This window comes from Amblyomma americanum, chromosome 5 (assembly GCF_052857255.1).
Source record: "Amblyomma americanum isolate KBUSLIRL-KWMA chromosome 5, ASM5285725v1, whole genome shotgun sequence".
Classification (NCBI taxonomy): domain Eukaryota; kingdom Metazoa; phylum Arthropoda; class Arachnida; order Ixodida; family Ixodidae; genus Amblyomma; species Amblyomma americanum.
In genome coordinates this window covers 143,324,909-143,343,421 of record NC_135501.1, presented here as the reverse complement: position 1 = coordinate 143,343,421, position 18,513 = coordinate 143,324,909, and the positions used below count along the sequence as shown (strand labels likewise).

Here is an 18,513-nt window from a genome sequence, read left to right as displayed (position 1 = left end):
TATTTTGCGTAAACTTACTTTGTGCTTAGTTCTAATTAACCATCATCATCATCAGCCGGTTACGCCCCCTGCAGGACAAAGGCCTCTCCCATGTCTCTCCAATTAACCCTTTCCTTTGCCAGCTGCGCCCACCGTATGCCTGCGAACATCTTAATCTCATACTCATACCTAAATTCCTGCCACCACCTGCTACACTTTCGTTCTCTTGAAATTCACTCCGTTACCCTTAAGGACTAGCGGTTATCTTCGCTTTCGAATTACATGCTCTGGTCAAGTCCAAGAAAAAATATCGTGTCATTCTGGTAAACACTGTCTTATTTTATTTTTGCCACCATGCTAAGCTCGCAGTTGGTAGTGAAAGAAAATAATCACATAAATTTTGACCTTTTATCTATTTCCATGAAGACTTGTTGGTCATAATTGCATGACGTTGCTCCTACAAATGGTTAAACTTCACACTATATATGCAGTTTCTATAGTAAGTTATAAGGTAATAAGTAGAAATCTCTGAACTCTATTTTCAGAGCTTTTATTTTCACTGTTTTCACTAGACCTATTTTCAATATTGTTTGGAAGGTGGCAGAATCAAATAAAAATTGTTTGCAACCACGAAGGGCATAAATAACGCCAGATTTGAAATCCTTAAGCAAGAAAAAAAATTGCTTTTTGCCCATATTCTTGCCGCATATATTGAGGTGTTCCTAGTAAAATTATCAAAGACGGTGTGCTGCATTACAATATTGTACAGGAGTTATTTAATGACGTTTAGTCGCAACAAGTTTTTTTACGCGCAAAAATAATTTTGCAAGCTGAGCATTTGCGCAATTGTTGACGCCGCCCTGTGCTCATTCTTCACTGCAGTGCGCGCTGTCGCCAGCGGCAAGTAGGCAAGTAACGGCCTCCACGGTGCTCCAGGTGGATGCCTCTTACCTACGTATGTAAAAATGATTGCTTCACTTGATCATCCGTGTTTAGAGTTTTGAAACTCTTATGAGCAAAGGTACAGCCCTCTGTAGTGTTTACTCTTAGCTTACACACACTTCGCTTACACTTGCATTTGGCTAAAGTTCAACAGTTTCCTTTAGCATCCAAAGGCTTGATATGCTTCTCTGCCTATATAATAGGGGATGACGGGTCATTATTTGACCTAAATATGGCCTCTGAGTTATGGGTATTGTTTTCCTAGCGCATCACACTTTCTACAGTGCTCTTGTTTACGCTCTCTGCAGTTGAGGTGACAATATAAATTCCATCCTACTGGCACATTTAAAGGTCTTTTTATGGTAGCGGATGTTCAAGAAGGTCATTTTTTCGCATATTGAGAAGACAGGTCATCCGAAGCCTAAAACGTTGAGTGAACTTTCAGTAGATAGAATTAAGACTAAATGTTTTTCGCTCTGCAATTATTATATATCCACTGTTTTTTTTTCTTTATGGTGCCCTAAATACATACAATTGAGTTCACTGAAATACAGTGGACGCATGTGTCGTACAAGGAGGTTTCGAGACAACGCATTTTTATTCTGAAGGAAGAAAAACAAGTCTCGTACTCTTCACGTATGTGCTTTCTAAAAGTGTCAAGAGCTAAAAAGTCCAAACGTTTCAAATAAAATTTCCATAGTGACGCTGACAAGCCCTGCATCACATTTCGAAAATTCTTTCAAGTTCACGCTTCAGTCTTATTGGATGCATAATGTCGGAAAACGGTTGTAAATTCCCCTTCTGCTGTTTACTATTTTATTTTCAATCAAGCACAGTGCAGAGGAAGCGTGTTTGGAATTCTATAAGTAAACAAGTGATCAGCCTAGAATTCTTTGCATGCAATTTGTTTCTTATTTTTGATGAGAAGCCAACATTATCAAAGATTATGTTCTGACATATACATCAGAAGGCTGTCGAAGCAGTTATAAATCTGTAATCCCGCGGAAAAAAGTTTGCAGGCAGTGAAACATCGTTCCGCAATACGTAAACTTCCAAGATGGGCAGGATGCAAGTTCTCTTCGTTTGTGCCTTCTGGTTGGCGCTTGAAGCTTCGGTGATTTCGAGTAAGATAATTGTTATCTTTCTGTTGATATCTTAAAGAAAATTATCAAATTACGTTTTTTCTGGCCAAAAATAGCAGCGTTTATGTCATGATTTTCAAGGGGTTTATAGAATTTTGCATATAAAAAATGGCTCTACACCACCTAAAAATGAAGATATGCTGCAAGAGTCTGACGAGACAGGCATGATTTTCCTCTTTGCAATTGTCGCAGGAATTGATTGAGCAGCAGATTCCAAGTCAACTATTGTGCTAAAGTACCTTTGTCATCATACAGGTACCATTGTATAGAGTTGAGATCTATAGAAAGGGTGGCATCCTGTGTTTAAATTGAAGCAATGTCGTCTTTGATGCCCGTGTTCTATGCGTGATGTCACGGGCGTAGATATGCAAAAGCGGGATGTAGCATTTATCCACCGGGCCCACTAGAGATCGCTTCTGGGTGCAATATCCATTGAAGTTCACCACACTTCAAAGGCCGGCGTTGCTGAATGTTCTTTGTAGAGAACGGTCATATGTTTTCGTGTGAATATATTCCCAACTTTCACATCCGCATCGCTTTTGCTGCACTTCGTGGGATATTTTTGCAGCGAATTAGTTAGATACAGCACTTGTCGTCGATATTCAAGTAAGTGAGCAGGATTTCCTACTTGACACCGACATTGGACGGCGGTCTTGCATTACTCCTGGAGGGAACGCGTGACTAAAAGCTGCTACACTTTTTTAGATTACCGTAGACTTTTGGCTCTATTAGGTACAACAACGTTCTATAAAATTAAGATAATATAAATACTAAAAACTTTTGCCAGGGCTTCTGCTTATCTGTGCTTTCACCTATCCCGCATGTGTACCTGTATTCATATATTTACGATAGCCCTAAAACCCCACATTACATCCTGGCTAAGTTGCCTAAGTAGGCTTTGTTCTTTAAGCTTGTGACAGTAGCGTTACGTGACAAATTCATTAATATTAAACTTCCGGTATTGTTTTTTAGAGCCGAACCCCTGCATCACTACCAAACCTGCAAAAGCCGCTTCAGTGCTGAAGTTTAACCTTGAATTAAACTTGTGAGCTTAAATAAAGCCACAAAATATTCCCGCGACTGGGCTTCCCATCGTGGCGGCGCGAACAAATCATTTTCGCTGGCCTCGCCACGAGAGCACTAGGCTATCGCGGTAGCCAATCACGCCCCGTGTCAAACGGTAACACACCTTCAAGCCTTTCATTGCACGCCATCGTCTTCACCAACTTCTGTCTGTTCGCAAGTCACCAAACGACAGGAAACGCGTTTTCTACAGGTGCTTTCAGTCATGTGGTGTTGCTGTCAACCTGCAAAAGCCTTGTTTTCACATTTCGTGGTTAATAATGCTATACCGCCAACACTTTTTTTAAACGCTCGATATTTAAGATGATGCAAACTTGTTATGGATCTGAAACGACATGCTTATTTTTCGGCTTGATATCAATCAGTGTAACTACGGGTGCTTTTCCCATTTTAAGCGTGGTTTTAATTTTCATTACGAAATTCGAGTGTTTGGTCAGCAGATGTTAGTGTAAGAGGAATAATATTCGATGATCAGTTAGTCTATTGATTCATGCCAAGCAGTTCTATATTAGGAGGAATTCAGTTATATAGAGTTTTATCCAATAGGTTGTAGGGTTTTCAATTATGTACAAGAAATGCATTGGTAAAAAAAAAGAAGCAGAGCCACGAAAAGGGCATACGGGTATAATATAAAATGAGTATTTGATTTCTTGATCTCTTATCAGCGGTCAGCTTTTGTTTGCCGCGAAAATGAGTGCTTCATCCAATACCTAGTTTCTCAAATACATTCGCTTTCCCACTCTGGTTAGGAATCTATAACGACGACCTGTTATGTTTAAATGACGACTTGCGTCTTCTAGCCACATTCAGTAACGACGCTTTTGCTAAGCTTTTCGCACGAGTGCTTCCAAGAGACGGCGTACACAGGTCGTTCCAAGCGCCGTGCGTAAGCCCCCTCCTATTTCGCCGTCTTTCCGAATGCATACAGGTCTGCACTGAAGCATATTTGCGGCTACAGCTTATTTCGAGCATAATGCAAGCATGCGTGCTATGTGTCCAAGAAAAGTGAAAACTCTAAAACTGTAAAAATCTCTGTTTTGATAAAACTAATGAAAGACGCACGCCCCACTCTTCTGTCTGAACACCTCTAATGAGTTTATCGCTGTTCCTATGCTGGTGGACTCTCGTACGAACATTGATAAATCGTCAGGGGACCGAAAAATGGTAACGCAATCGTCCAGTAGATGACTCTGAGTGTTTCTTTACAACTTTCTGATATATACGTGGAAAGCACTGAAGCGATTCTGCATCCAATGCAGACACCTGACCTCTGGAAATAACTCTTGTCTAAACACCTCATTGTTATGTCAGCATAAAAAGAGTAAAGCTTTAGTAAGATTTCGACCGAAATCTCTGTCGTTCCTCAATAAGAGTTCATAGCTGCCTTAGTCATGCACTGCCCGATGGATATCTTTATGTAATTGTATTGAGCGAATAATAGTACAGTTCCATATAGGGGCTCCGCGCAGTGCACCTTTCAGGGATGTGGTACTGTCTACACGTGACAACGCTGGTAGGACTCAGTGTCACGAAATTGGCCACTATGATATAAAGTGCTTTTGAAGAAATTATACTTTTCGTTCCTAGGAATGCATTTCAGAAACATCTGTAAGAAATGTGATTGCTTTTGGTGTGTTGACGTCAAAATAAAATGCAGCTGCTATTCGCCAACCCATGATCATCATCTCGCACAGTGCTTCCTGTTTGCAGTCCATTAGCATAGCGACAGCTTGCATCTTGATCTACTAGTCTTGCAATTCTGTGAGTTCATAAAACTCCGCTGTCACGTGCCAAACACTATTTATGCCAGACAGAAAGATGTCTCAACTCCCGTCCGAGAAGACACTTCATATCTGACGAATTAGCTCTCTTTTAGTTCCGCGCTGCTGTGAGGAAATTAAAAATATTAATTTACAGCGATGGTTTACTGAACCACTATCGATTTAAGGCATCATGTTTAAGTGTGCAATGACTTTGTGCAAGCTGTCATGATGAATCAAAAGAACAAACCATATTTGGCCAAAGATTTCTTGTCAATTCTAGACACGTGTCAACACGCAGTTTAAACGAGCCTGACCTGATGGTGGCTCTGCCTTGCAGATGTGCACAGGAGCAAGTGACTTTTTGGATTTTATCTTCTTTGTTGTATTCTTCTTTGCGATATATATACACACGTTGCTTCATCGGAGCTTTTAGTTGCTCACTTAAGCGCATGTGGTTTCTTTCTTCCCCCTTCCTTGTCATCTTGTGGTCAAAAAAGACATAGTCATCCTCAGTAACACTAACCATGACACCGGTCAGCGCGGTTCTCGTGGTTAGGGCTCTAGGCTTCTGAGAAGGAGTACCCGGGTTCGAACACAGTCAAGGCAGCGCACCCGCGTTATGATGGTAGTGTAACGAAACAGACGCCCTTGTGGGGTGCGATGCCAGTGCACGTTAACAATCCCAAGGGGGATAAGTACTCTGGAGCCCACAACTTCAACACCTCTTTCTTTCCTCTTTGACTCCCGCTTTCTTTCCTACCATCATGCCGTTGTTGAGGTGCACAAAAAGAGTGAGTCAGTTAAGGCATTTTTCTTTTCCTGACAACTAATCTTTTCTTTTCCAAAAAGAAGGTGCTACCTATGCTCTTGACTCATCTAAGACCACTTTAGTGGTTGCACCAATATAACCGCTTTTGCTTTTCATTGTTGTGCAATCGGAGCTTTGATTTGCATTTTCGTGTTGTCACTAGTGTCTCCTAAGCCCTTGCTAGTGCATTAAGGTATCTTTCATACGAGCGGAGCAATCTTTGAAACGTTTCCCGAATGTAACAAGAAATGATCTCGCTCCTCTTGACATTGCAACCGCTTATATTTGGTACCACTTACTTCGAGAAAATTTGATGCTCTCGTTCTTTTTTGCTTTCATTGCAATAGCACATGACACATGTATGACTGACCAACATTCTTGAGATGTCTTCTTAACTAACACTGACTCTGTTGATGGTTTCCTTTCAGGAGCAGAGATGCTGGCGGAGCCTAAGAGCAATAAAAATAAATGCGTCATGCCAACAAACGATTACGATGGACGATGCCTGGCAAGAGTACCGAGATATTTCTTCAACAAAACCGCGGGGGTGTGCCAGTATATCCTTTGGAATGGCTGCCTTTCAGATGGCCTCTTTGAGAAGCGGTTTGAATGTGCGAAGCAGTGTGGCAACCAATGTACGTTCGTTTCATTTTATTTTTTCGATTGACTCCGCTTCTAGCCAAGGAAATTTTTATGCTCATGCCTCCCTCATATACTTCCGCGCTTGACAGCAGAAATAGAAATAAAAACGTTCCCTTTGTGATGGCGCTAGAAATGTCAAAACATTTTGGGAGAAAAATTTTGAATATTGAAAAGATTTAAGGTACTGTTATTAAAATATTAAAGGTTATGGTCCACTCTTCTGATGTGTAGAAAAATCTTTCTTTTAAACTTTTTTTCGTCGCTGGCATTAAGCAGTTGAGACTGCAATAGACAACCAAAGGGGAACACTTTTGGCAATAGCGAAAAAGTTAGTAGCAAAAAGAGGTAAGCTTGCGTACGAGAGATCTGCGGATATATTTATTGTTATAGTGAAGTCATAATATATATTTAAAAATTTGCATTCACATATTTTTTGCCATTCAAAAATGTCTTTTTCTAGAATGGTTGGGTATGATTGCAAAGGCAGGTTTTATTGTGTGGACATCCTGTAATAAAAATATAGAGTGTGCCGATTTGGATTCCTGTTAGTAAAAATTAGACCGTTCCTTAACCATTTCCAAGACGTTGTCACGTCTTTTAAGAAAATTAACTTCGCGCTGCGTCATGTCGTTGAGTTTCGTGAAGTCAGCCTAAAAACAAAATGGGCAATCCTTCTTGGTCACTAACACATCAGAAGACCATAATCTTGTTCAGAGAGGGGAAAGTCTTGCTCAAGCATGTAATTCACATGAGCTTGACTATATTACAATCAGTAGGGAAATCCTCAGTTCAGCGGGAATTCGTAAGTGCGTGTTCGGTCAGCGGGGTTAACTAGGGGCCGAACCGAAGCAATTGCTCTAGGTTCCGCAGGCATGATCGCAATAATACAAGGGTGGTATCGAGGCAGTATGTTCATAAGGACTGAGCACAGGAAAAAACCTCAATTCTGCCACGTCCAGCTTCTGCGACTCTTTAGACGGTAGTTCATCATGTCGCTGTTTTCAAGCTTATGTAAGACACAAGCATGTCTTGTGAGAGCCGGTAGGGTGCACGGTCATGCTCTGGGGTGTATACGAATATGCTTTCCTCTTGAGATTAATAACCAGGACATGCACAGTAAGGTCTGCCTAAGCACACAAGTCTCATTGGCTGGCAGATATACATAGTGGTTGAAAGATGCAGTCGCAAATTGTCTACGCTATTGCCACTGACCCAGTGAGAGTTGTTAGCTTAGCGAAGCACGCGGAAATATTAGCGCACGTGCCACACCTAGCCCGGACGGGAGTCCCACACTGCAAGAAACAGCGCTCTAAGCGAAAGTAAGGCCTTAACAAAAACCAAGGTTAAATGGAAGCTGCCAAGCCATGCGAGCAAACATTCGATGGTTTTCTTTTGCAATCGCATACTGCAGCATAATGGAGATGAAGCACCAGACTGACGGTACATATACGCTCTCGGCTACGGTCCTCCCACTTGCAAAGGTTTCAACGTCGCCTGTGTTGGTCGGAGATCTGGATAGCGGGTGTTTAACTACCTGATCACTGCACCGGCACGTGGCTAGAATCACGGTTCATGCTCTGCAGCCATGGCCCAGTCCCACTCCACACTGATGTTGCGTATACGTTTGATTACAGCTGAAAAAGCCTAAAGTTTAAGAGAGCAGTGACTGGCCCAAAGCAATGAATTCTCGCCTTAACCAGTGTCGAGGAGAGCTGTGAAAACGCGACTCACTATTACAACCAAACGAGTGGGCCGAGCAGAAGATGCACACATAGGAACAGCGAAGGGACTCCTCGCCTTTTTTGCCGGCCTTGTCAGTGTTGGCCGAATGACCGCTTCCCTACGGCGGGCGCTGTCCCGGTCGCTACGTGAGAAGTCCACCGCACCTAGCCAGCATAGGAACGCCGCAAAAAAAGTCATTTGAACGAAAACCTTGTTTCATTGAGGGTGTCTGTAGGCACTTGCGAGTAACATATGCGTACACGGTAGTAACTGTAAGTAGTAGCAGCAACACTGGTTTCGCGGTATAACCAGTTGAGTATTGCAACATCGCGACGTAACCCAAATCACAGTTACCACTTGTTCCTCGAGGCAATCTCGCAGCAGCATTGTCTTTATAGTATTTTGAGCGCGTATCCTATTTCTCACAACAAAGTCGACTTACAAGGGTAGATGTACGGGCTAGTTGGTGGTTTATAATTCGTTTAGAGAGCGAAAAAGACGCAGACAGATAGTTGAGAGTCAGCGCTGTGTGTGTCCTCTGTGTGCCTTCTCTGTCCGCGTCTTTTGCGCTGTTTGAAAGAAAAAAAACTTTACTTGCGGCTTATGCCACCTGCGTCGTATTATTATGGTGTATTTCTGCGAACGCTGTTCTAGACGGTGTTTTCTCGAAGCTGAATGGCAGCGGCAGAGCGTTCAGGTCGTGACACCTCAGTGTCTACATCACGTGCCATGTCACCTGCCGCTGCCTTTTTGATTCCGGCCCGGGGGATGGAAGAATGTAACTGGAGCGCCTCGGTCACGCTGCGGTACGAGTAGGCCCCTGCATCAATAGTCCGCTATCTTGTTAGCGGGGTACGGCGAAATTCTAGAATGTCGATTGGTAAAACAGGCTGCATCAAAACCGCTTGCAATTTAGTTTATATGATAAAAGCCAGCAATTATAAATTGGAGCGCCCGTTGTAAGAAACCGAACAACGTTTATCGGCGAAGATAACAGCATAACACCTTTGTTTTCAACGAAAGGTCTTCCTTCGTGGTTCAGCTGAAACAAAAAAGCCCGCGCCTAGATATCTCTGTCACCGTGGAAATGTCCCTGTGAAATCTGTAAATTGCCTGTACACTATTATAACTGGCACTAGAACAAAACTCGCAGAAATCTCCCACTGAAAAACACTTTACAAGCGCAGTGCACGCCTGTTGAAACGAGGGGTAGACGAGGATGAGGCGTCTTTGTTTCTGCAGCGGCTAAAATACAGATGAACAACAATTGTTCGGATAATTCAGCAGCCTCTGGATCCATAAAACGGATCTGTTGAGGCATTTCAGCAAAAAACATCCTATAGAGTTAACTCAACGTCTTCTCATGTTCATTACAGGATAATGACAAACATCAGATCTGCCATAATAACTGATAACAATGTTCTAGGGCCACAACCTACTTCCGCCGCCGAATATTTTAGCATACGAGAATGTTTGGTTGACGACCACAATTGATGTACAGCAATACGTAAATACAGGAGTAAAATTAGCCTAAATACGCCTCTCGCTTCAATATTTTGTGTTATATTAACGACAAAAAAACTAGCGTCATTACGTGGCGTAATGCTAACGAAGTAGAGAAATAAACTCCACTTGTCAAATGGTTGAAGTGGCAAAGAAATCATGCAAATCATTGAAATGAAGCATGTTTTTTGTGCGTTCTCAGTTGAAGAGGGAGACGTATGCCTATTATATCGCCCTGGAGTATGTACCAGAGATAGTTATCAAGTAAGATCAAGATATTTCTATAATCACACTACCAAGGAATGCAAGCAGTACTACATGTGCGAAAATATGGGACCGGAGTTGTCAGCCAATTCCTTTCATTCGCTGGTATTTTGCAAGATGCACTGCAGGTAAGTTTATGCGCCATATTGCATGAAATGTTTATAACTACCGTATGACGGTAACAAGTAATTTTTAACTCCGAATGTTTGCCTCAGTGCATTTTTTTGGGAAGCAATGTTGCAAACTCTAATGACTTCGCGAAGACAATCATCTCACCGCATGCTGAAAGTTTTATTCCTATCCTCATAATAAACAATGCACAGTAATTTTTACTCCCTGGCTGCTTCTGACTGTCTAGCCTGATGCCACGCGATCACTTTTCTTATATATGCAGAAAAAAATGAAGGGCAGTTTAGCATAGGCCTAATCACAAAGTATCGTGCGCTACTGTGGTTAGCTCTGGTTCTCATATCCTGATTAGCCTTGACAGTCATGTTAGTCATGATAAGTGATTTTATACTGTATGATTGGCCATACTCTAGAAACACATATCACTGGCAGTCCCACACTAATCCTCGCGCAGTGATGCAGTGATTAAGCGATGTGCGACTGTCAAACTATGGCAGGTGCTACAAACGGGACGGCTTGTGAGACACACGCTGCTCTTCCCGAGCAACCTCTGGCCACCTATCAAGAATTGAACTGCCAGTTTCCTCGGTTCTATACACTTGTCAGGTTGTCCACAACCACATGTTGTGACAAAGTCCACGTCCATTTGCTGTAATTCTTCAACACCTTCACAACACAGACGTGAGCTTGTAGTTATCTCACTGCGTGACTGCAGAATAATACAGGTGCTTCCTTGTGCGTTCTGCTCCCAGTCGGCTACAGGTTTACGTACAGTGGAACTAGCTTAGAGACAAGATGGACGATATCGCATTACTTTTCTGAATATTTCTTTTTTTTTTCTGACGCGTGCGTGCTCACAAGGAAACATTTTTTTTATTTAGCCCAAATGCTCTGCCCTGGCGCCGCAAAAATTGCAGTAAATTGCTGGAAACCTCGACTTTCTGGGTAGCCTTCAGGCATCACTTTACAGCTAGCTAATGATAATATAGCAAAATTTTCAGTCAGAACTCTAGATGCCAGGCTCTTAGGGATTCACAAATCCAGAAGAACTGCTGACTATGGTCTGACGGTTTCCGGAGACAGCATTCCCTTTTCTTGCTTTTGAGATTCCCCCCCTCCTCGTTCACCCCTTCCCGTTACCCGCGAACTTCCAGACGCTGCGAGAATGCATTCGTTGTTCTGAGGTCGCGTTACGTCGAGCTCCCCCCCCCCCCTCATTTTGTGCACTCTCATTTAATTGGGACCGATTACGAAGATACACCGGAGAAGGCAATGCTCAAAGATATCGATAGTGTGAAATAACTTGTCGGCTCACCTTAAAGACCCTTCCTGCGATGTGCCACCTCACACAGCACCTCACGTCGAAATAGTTTGTTACAGAGCCTGTATTAAAGTCTTCAGTGCTCCTGATTTGATTATTACATGTATGAAGCCTTTATGGCCGTTGCTATCAAACGTTCTAAAATAGAAAAAAGGGTTCTACCGTGCACAGATTTCAAGCATGATGGACGTCATAACCTTCCCACTCCAGGGCTTAAAGAAGATTATGTGATTTCAACACTTTCAATCAGTGGAATACGTATCCCGCAAACAAGCAGTAAATTGGTAAACGAGGAGCAATTGCAATTTAAGGCTCCACCTATATTACACAAAGCAAGCTTTTGGTGTTCTGATATTAAAGAACCTGTACGTCCGCATGCAAATACGAACAGACAAAAAAACGCAGAGGTTTTGCGATGCAGAAATCTTGTTGATTATAATGGCACAGATTTATCCTGGAGAAAGTACCACAGCTAACAAGTTCTTTCTTTCAACAATGGGAAGCACACGGCCAATATATTGAAGCATTACGCACTTATAAAGCCCAGCACGAAACCCGTTGGAAAATATAATGTTGAAAAACATGCGGCTCTATGTATCAAATAGCAAAGCACTTACGTACAAGGCAAATGCTTAAACAACTGGTCTACTGAAGCAGTATCCCCACGAAATACCTCTGATGCTGGTCATTAATTGCCAGCTTAAACTTTAAAAGTTTTCTTCCTACAGCTTATATTATAAGATGAAAGTCATTATATGAAAAGAAGTCACTTATTCATAATAGTAATACTACTGGAGAAACAACGACGGTTCTGTCCTCACCGGTTTGAAATGTTTGCCTGCAGGCAGCTCTTGGCACTCAAGGCGATGCTGAAATTTCTCATGGCATTTTTTTTCATCAAGTTTAAAAAAAAATTAACACGAAAGAGGAACGAGATTTGGTTCAGTTGAGAAGTTTGGAGATATGTGAGCATCACATACCCAAAGAATGAAAGAACAATAATCTAGTACTTAAAAGCACTGACAAGCTATAAATCTTGCATAGACACAGTGAGGGATACACACAAACATATTAGGTAAGAGCACGCGCACAAAACAGAGTGTGAAGTATTGCCTTAGAAGAAGTGAAAATAAGAGAAGAATATGCAACGCGGAATTTTGCGTGGCAACTTCTAAACTATTTATTTATTTATTTATTCAAGAAACCGACAGTGCCCCGAAGTGCAATATTGTTGCAGCATTAACCAATCGAAACCATTCAACATAGCAACGCAAAACATAATAAAGATACAAAGTTTTTAGCATCATTAGTGGAATCTTTAGATGAAGCGTAGCAGTCAACGTGCGAACATAATAATCCTCAAGAGGATTGTTAACTAACCTTCAGTATATGTTACACCGTTCAATACACAACTGAAATTGCACAAAAAACATCGGAAATTATAAAAACCAGCACAGTACATTTTTTTATATAACCGTGAAATTCGCACTGTCAAATATGTCATTAGGCAGCAGATTCCAATCATATACCATTTTGGGTAAAAATTTTTTTCAGTAATTTGGCAGCTGTAGTGTCCTCTAATTTGCATGGCACTGTTCCTTCTAGTTGAAACATAGTGAGAAATTCTTCAAATAGACTGTTCTAATAAATCTAACAAGCCAATGACATACAGAAATATTAATTTCAATGCTTTTCTCTTAAGCGATCAGAGTTTCCGCCCAAGCGCTTCTCGCAGCTCAAAGCTTCTATAATTAAAAGTATAGTTAGCGCTTACAAACCTTGCACTAGCTCTAGCTCTAGTGTATCCTTTGGCGGGCCACTAGGCGAAAAAATTTAAGAACTTAAGTTCTTCAATACAACGGTTGGCGTAAACGTTTTTAGAAAAAGAAAGATCGTGTAACATCGGCCAGGCTAAGAAGAGATTATAGTAGTTAGGGAGGTACTGGAGGTAATGCTGTAATGCATTTAGGTCGAGTGGTAGCTGTACGCTTCAAAGGCGCATGATAAATTTCCACAGAATTTAGAATGCACCTTTGGAAGGTGTTGTCCAGGTAATCAGGGCCCAGCCTCGCTCATTGTAAGCTGGGGGGTTTAACGTTCCAATGATAGGCATGCGCTGTGAGGAACACCGCAATAGAGGTTTCCGGATTTATTTAGTCCTCCAGTGATTTCTTACGCACGCAGACATTTCTTAGCACATGGGCAATTTTTCATTTCATTGCAATGATGAGGCGACAGCAGGAATTGCGTCCCGTGCCTCAAATTCAGTAGCGCAACGCGAAAGCCGCAGGGCCAAAGCGGCGGATCCGCTTCTCTTTAACCATAGCATTAACCCCATGTAACCAAGTTAACATGGAGGTACTCATTAAAATGGCCAAACATTATGATGTTAAGACAGCTCTTATACTGTAATACTGTAAAAAGTCGAGCTTAGCTGCTATAAAAAGTTTGCGGTAGGCTTAATCTTCAGAGGAAGCGAAAATTTCGACATAAGAAAAAAATCGATTGGAGTGTGTACTGAAGCTTTTTATAAATAACGAGTAGGTAACCTTTACAGATATTGAATTGAGAAGTGATAATAAACCTTAGCAGTGTTAGTAAGGAGGTGGGAATACGAATTCTGCAAAAGGAAATAAAGGGCAGCAAATATCTCAAGTTCTATTCGCTTGTTCTCGCTCTCGGCTGGGACAAGGCCAAAGCTAAAGGAAGTTATGTAACAACCTCCCTTCTGCTACCTTAATGACTTGCAGCCTTCATGACCGGGGGGCCAAAGAAACACTACATATTTTTTGTTTGGTTTATGGGGTTTCGCGCCCCAAAGTAGATGAGGCTATGAAGAACGCAGCGGTGGAAAGCTCAGAATAATTTCGACCATCTGGGGTTTTCTAATGTGCGCTGAAATCTCATTGTACACGGGCCTCTAGCATTAATTTTCCATCAAAATGAAACGCCTGGAATGCAACCAATGTCTATTTCTTATCAGTAAACGTAACCATATGTGCACTGAGAAAACAAAATTATCAGAGCAGGACTAGGAACGATGGGAATGTGTGGTGGCTGCAGCAGAGAGTTATTTTCAGAAAAATTGCTTGTCCTCTGTTCGTATATATGCCGGTAAATATACATTTGTGCTTCATTCTTCATTTTTTCCGGCATAATTGCGTAAGCGCCAATTTCCACCATGTGTCCTTTTTGTTAGGTCGACGTACTCATCGAGCAGTTCATGCAGCTTTTTGTTGCTGTGCTCCTCGTTCAAATCCGGAAATAGGCTTCGATTTGATTAAATGAGCTTAATTCGAAATACGGCAAATGCTCTTGCTATCACTGCTGTAGGCATCATTTTGTCCGCAAGAACTTTCTGCGCATTTGAACCAGGCGTAGAGAAGTCACCAAACTGATGCATGCTTACGTGTACCAAAGTACACTGACGATCGTATACTGAACAAAAACAACTTTTACTCGCAAATACGAGCGTCTTTTCAATACAATCGCAGCAGGGGTAGGCAGGCGTGACATCAAAGGAAAGAAAATGATAGAGACTAACATCATTCTGATGGGCTTCAACAAAGCAATCAAAAGTGACCAACAATTAAGAGCAATTCAAGAACAGAAAACTCACAGAGGTGAATGTTATACTAGAAAGATTTAAAGAAATTACAACAGACTGCCAATCATTTCTTTCTGATGTCACTAAATCAGAAAATTAATTTACTCAATATTGATTACGAAAAATAACAAAACTTGTAATAGTATGATTCTGTGTTTTAAGCAATGCTGAAAATTTGGGCCCTCCCTAGCTTTATATCCGGACGAGTTATTTATAAACATGAACGTAATATTTTGTTTTCACCTCTGATTATTTGAAAACGAATCTGTAAATAACCAAACTTCTGGGCTGATACAATCGGAAAAGCATTGACCTTTCTTTTCTTAGGAGCGTTGTCCCTTTACTCCAGCTTACCCTTTGTGATACCTTTCTAATACACAAGGACAGCATGGTGGTGCAACAGTTTCGAATACTATCCCCAGCATCAGCGACATAATTAATGCAATAGTCATCTAGTGCCAGGTGCAAGCACTGATGTATAGCTGTTTAGTGGGTTGTTATTTGGCTCCCCCCATTCTGTTTACCTCGTGCTATGGGACTTTGGCTAATTCGCAACGGCAATAATCATGTAAAAAGTATAAACCTCATTTCCAACGATTATTTTATTGCCCGTAATGTATTTCGTTAGCACAGTCCACGGACGTGACGCCGCTGGGGTCGTGAACAGTTACCCAAACTGTTCTGCGAGGACACACGCATGGCTCTGCACCGGCAGAAAATATAGTGGCTTCTAGTTGAAAAAAAAAAAAACGCTTTTCAAGCTTGCTATATACGTAATTGCTTCAGTGAAGATAGTAAGGACAGCTAAGAAGGCAAATGGTACGAAAAAGTCTTCTTGTAGTATGAAGTAAATTACATCTTATCAGTGTCTCTCATACAGGCGGCCACCAAAAAAAAAAAAAGAAAGAGTGCCGCGCAATGGCAATATTGCAATTTTTTAACTGACTCGACGCGCCCTGTGACATTGATTGAACTCACTGTGCTGGCCTCGCATGACGCTGCACAACTGGCCATTCAATACATGACCTTTTGCGAATAGTACCAAGATTAAAGGCATTTTTGCTAACTATGGGGTTCTGAATTTTTTGTGTATCCCTCTACATAATTATGTCCATTTATGAATTTGTGTTCTAAGAAATTTATAATTTTCTTAAGCCAATACTCTTTCGTAACAAGCTGTAATCACAAGGCAAATTTCTTTTTTTATTTCAGTGGATTCGTAATGCCTCAAAATGCTTCAGCCGTAGCCGGTAAGTGTGACAATAATATCCGTTATGGCTGCACTATTTTGATAACTTACTGTGAGCTGTTTAGTGGACCCAGGCTTCACCTTTCTACAAAAGAGTCGTGATTTTGAACGATCATTAAAAAATGTCTCGCTTTAATGTTTTCAGAGATGCTGAGGCGCCTAGGGAGGCTCCCCTTCAAAGAGTTATTCCAAAGCCCCTACAAGCAATAATAAACGAAAAGTTTGTCTTATGAGCAAGTAAATTTTCTGGAAATAAACAAGTGGATTCTGACGGGAAACTGAGTCTGTGCAGAATCCTTCAGACGACGTCATTTAATTGCGAGTTAATGTTGTATGTATTCACCAAAGAGAAATGCGACAACCGAGTACTTGCAGCGAACTTCGGCCGCCGCCAGTGATGCTCCTTGCAGTTTGATCTGTGGGGCGACATGTCAAGCTTTGAAACAATATGCGCTGCAAAAAGAATGAATAAAAAAAAGTGCACCTTCCTCTCACAACCGCAGTAACCTATATGCGACTGTGGGGCAAACGTATTTCGATATCATGTGCAATTAGCTGCGCATCCAGTATGCGTGGGTATTCGTCTCCATGCTTGGCGAAGTGCATTCTGCTCGTCTCGTGGACTACTTAGAGCCGCAGAAATTGAAACCGCAAGGTGGAACCATCGGCTTCAACAAGGATGCTGTTATGACGCGCTGACGGCCAACCACACAGTGTCGCAGAAAATGTCTACACGGTGGAGATGAGATTGTTGCAGAAATTCACACTCTTTTCTGCTCCTTATAACCTGCTTCTTAATTCCAACAACATTTCCGCGTCTCACCATTTCTCATAACCTCTATTCCACTAAGACAGAATGATCTCGTGTGCCCGAGTGTTTTCCTGTCCCCATGACTAGCGTTCGTTTTTTATTCTAACTAAAGTTCCTGGAAATCCCAGTCACAAATTGTCTTTTTGGCTTTCAATTGTGCCCGCAAAGGTTGGATTGCAGGACTCCACGCATATTCTCTCTCCGCATGATAGCCTTCTAGAAGTGCGAAGCTCCACCGACTTCAAGCACACGGTTTTACATTGAGGTTGTTATGTGGTCCATTTTAAAGGCTGAGGCGCATAAACAGGGCAGGTGGCGTAATATATCGCAACAATAAATGGGCGAATTAAACTGCTCCAGCCTGGCGCCTAAGAATACGCTCCATTGTAGATTAGAGTGAACTATACGCGGTCGGCCTCCTGGCACCGTGTCTTCGCTCCACGTAACGCTGAATTCTTTTGCACATGTATCACGAACCCTCCTGCCTAGCTATTGCCTTAATCCTCTCTTCATATGCGAAATGAGCAACAAAGCAGTGATTATGAAAGACACATAACCATTTGACGTTCTACTCACAAGTAGATATTTGAGTGCAGTCCCACACAAGGAGGTAAAATTTGTTAAACATTCGTGGTGATTCATTCGCATGATGAGCGCTTGCCCACATTTCATTCGCCGAATGCAAATAATTCATGATTTACGCGGCAAGGTGTTGTCATTTAGGTAGTATGCGATTATGATGTAAGCCCCAAAACAGCAGGCAGATAAATTTAATATCAATCTGTCTTTGCCGGATAGATTCTGGTTCTCTTGGAGTGCTTGCAATTGAGGATCTCGCAGTCAGTCAAGGGTGACTTGTAGCTTGTGCAACCTGCGCTCGGGGATGCCAAGTGCCTTATGTACGCTTGACCTTGGAACATTTCGCCTGCCGAGAACGCTTACGTCACCGCTGTGGCCCAACCTCAGCATGTTTATTTTTTCGCTTGATATGTCGGACCACTCTGTTACGCGCTGCGTCCTTCTCCTGAGTTTCTTGAAGACGTGGTCCGTCTTTGCGATTGGCAGGAGCGTCAGCCGCATATGCCAACTGTGCGACTAGCATCGAAAGGTAGCGGCTGGTTTGCTACCAGCAACGAAGTTTCCCAAGGTGACTACAGCGCCCTAACCCACAGCCTAACCACAGAAGGAAGCAACTCTGAGGCGGGCCAGGCTCAACGATGTGAGGCCACCAGTCATACGGAAGCTGGAGACATGAACGTTCTTGATTTATGAGGATGCGTGGGATCGCCTTAAGTATAGGGATGCTCCAGTCACAGTTCGAGGGTTTTTTATGTTACTAGTAGATAAAAAGAAATAAAAGGTCAAATGTATTGGACGCCTAGACAATGCCCAGCCAGGAATGTGCTAGCACAAGGGGCCTGTAGATGAACAGTTAGGATGCTTCCGATTTGGTGACGTCACTTGCGGTACTTACTTTAGGTTTTGTGAGGTCACCTGGTAGGCGACGCCACATGAAATGGCATGCTAGTCATATATAATCAATGGCGT

General features: G+C 42.1%; 1 protein-coding gene across 1 annotated transcript; it reads left to right on the top strand.

Annotated features, from left to right (window-relative positions):
- Positions 1–1,945: 1,945 nt before the first annotated feature.
- Positions 1,946–16,853, top strand: LOC144134245 (BPTI/Kunitz domain-containing protein-like). The gene is made up of 5 exons (XM_077667203.1): positions 1,946–2,045; positions 6,146–6,352; positions 9,787–9,976; positions 16,118–16,155; positions 16,786–16,853. Exons 1-5 carry the CDS (start codon positions 1,979–1,981, stop codon positions 16,851–16,853), a joined length of 570 nt encoding a protein of 189 aa, XP_077523329.1. The 5' UTR covers positions 1,946–1,978.
- Positions 16,854–18,513: the final 1,660 nt, after the last annotated feature.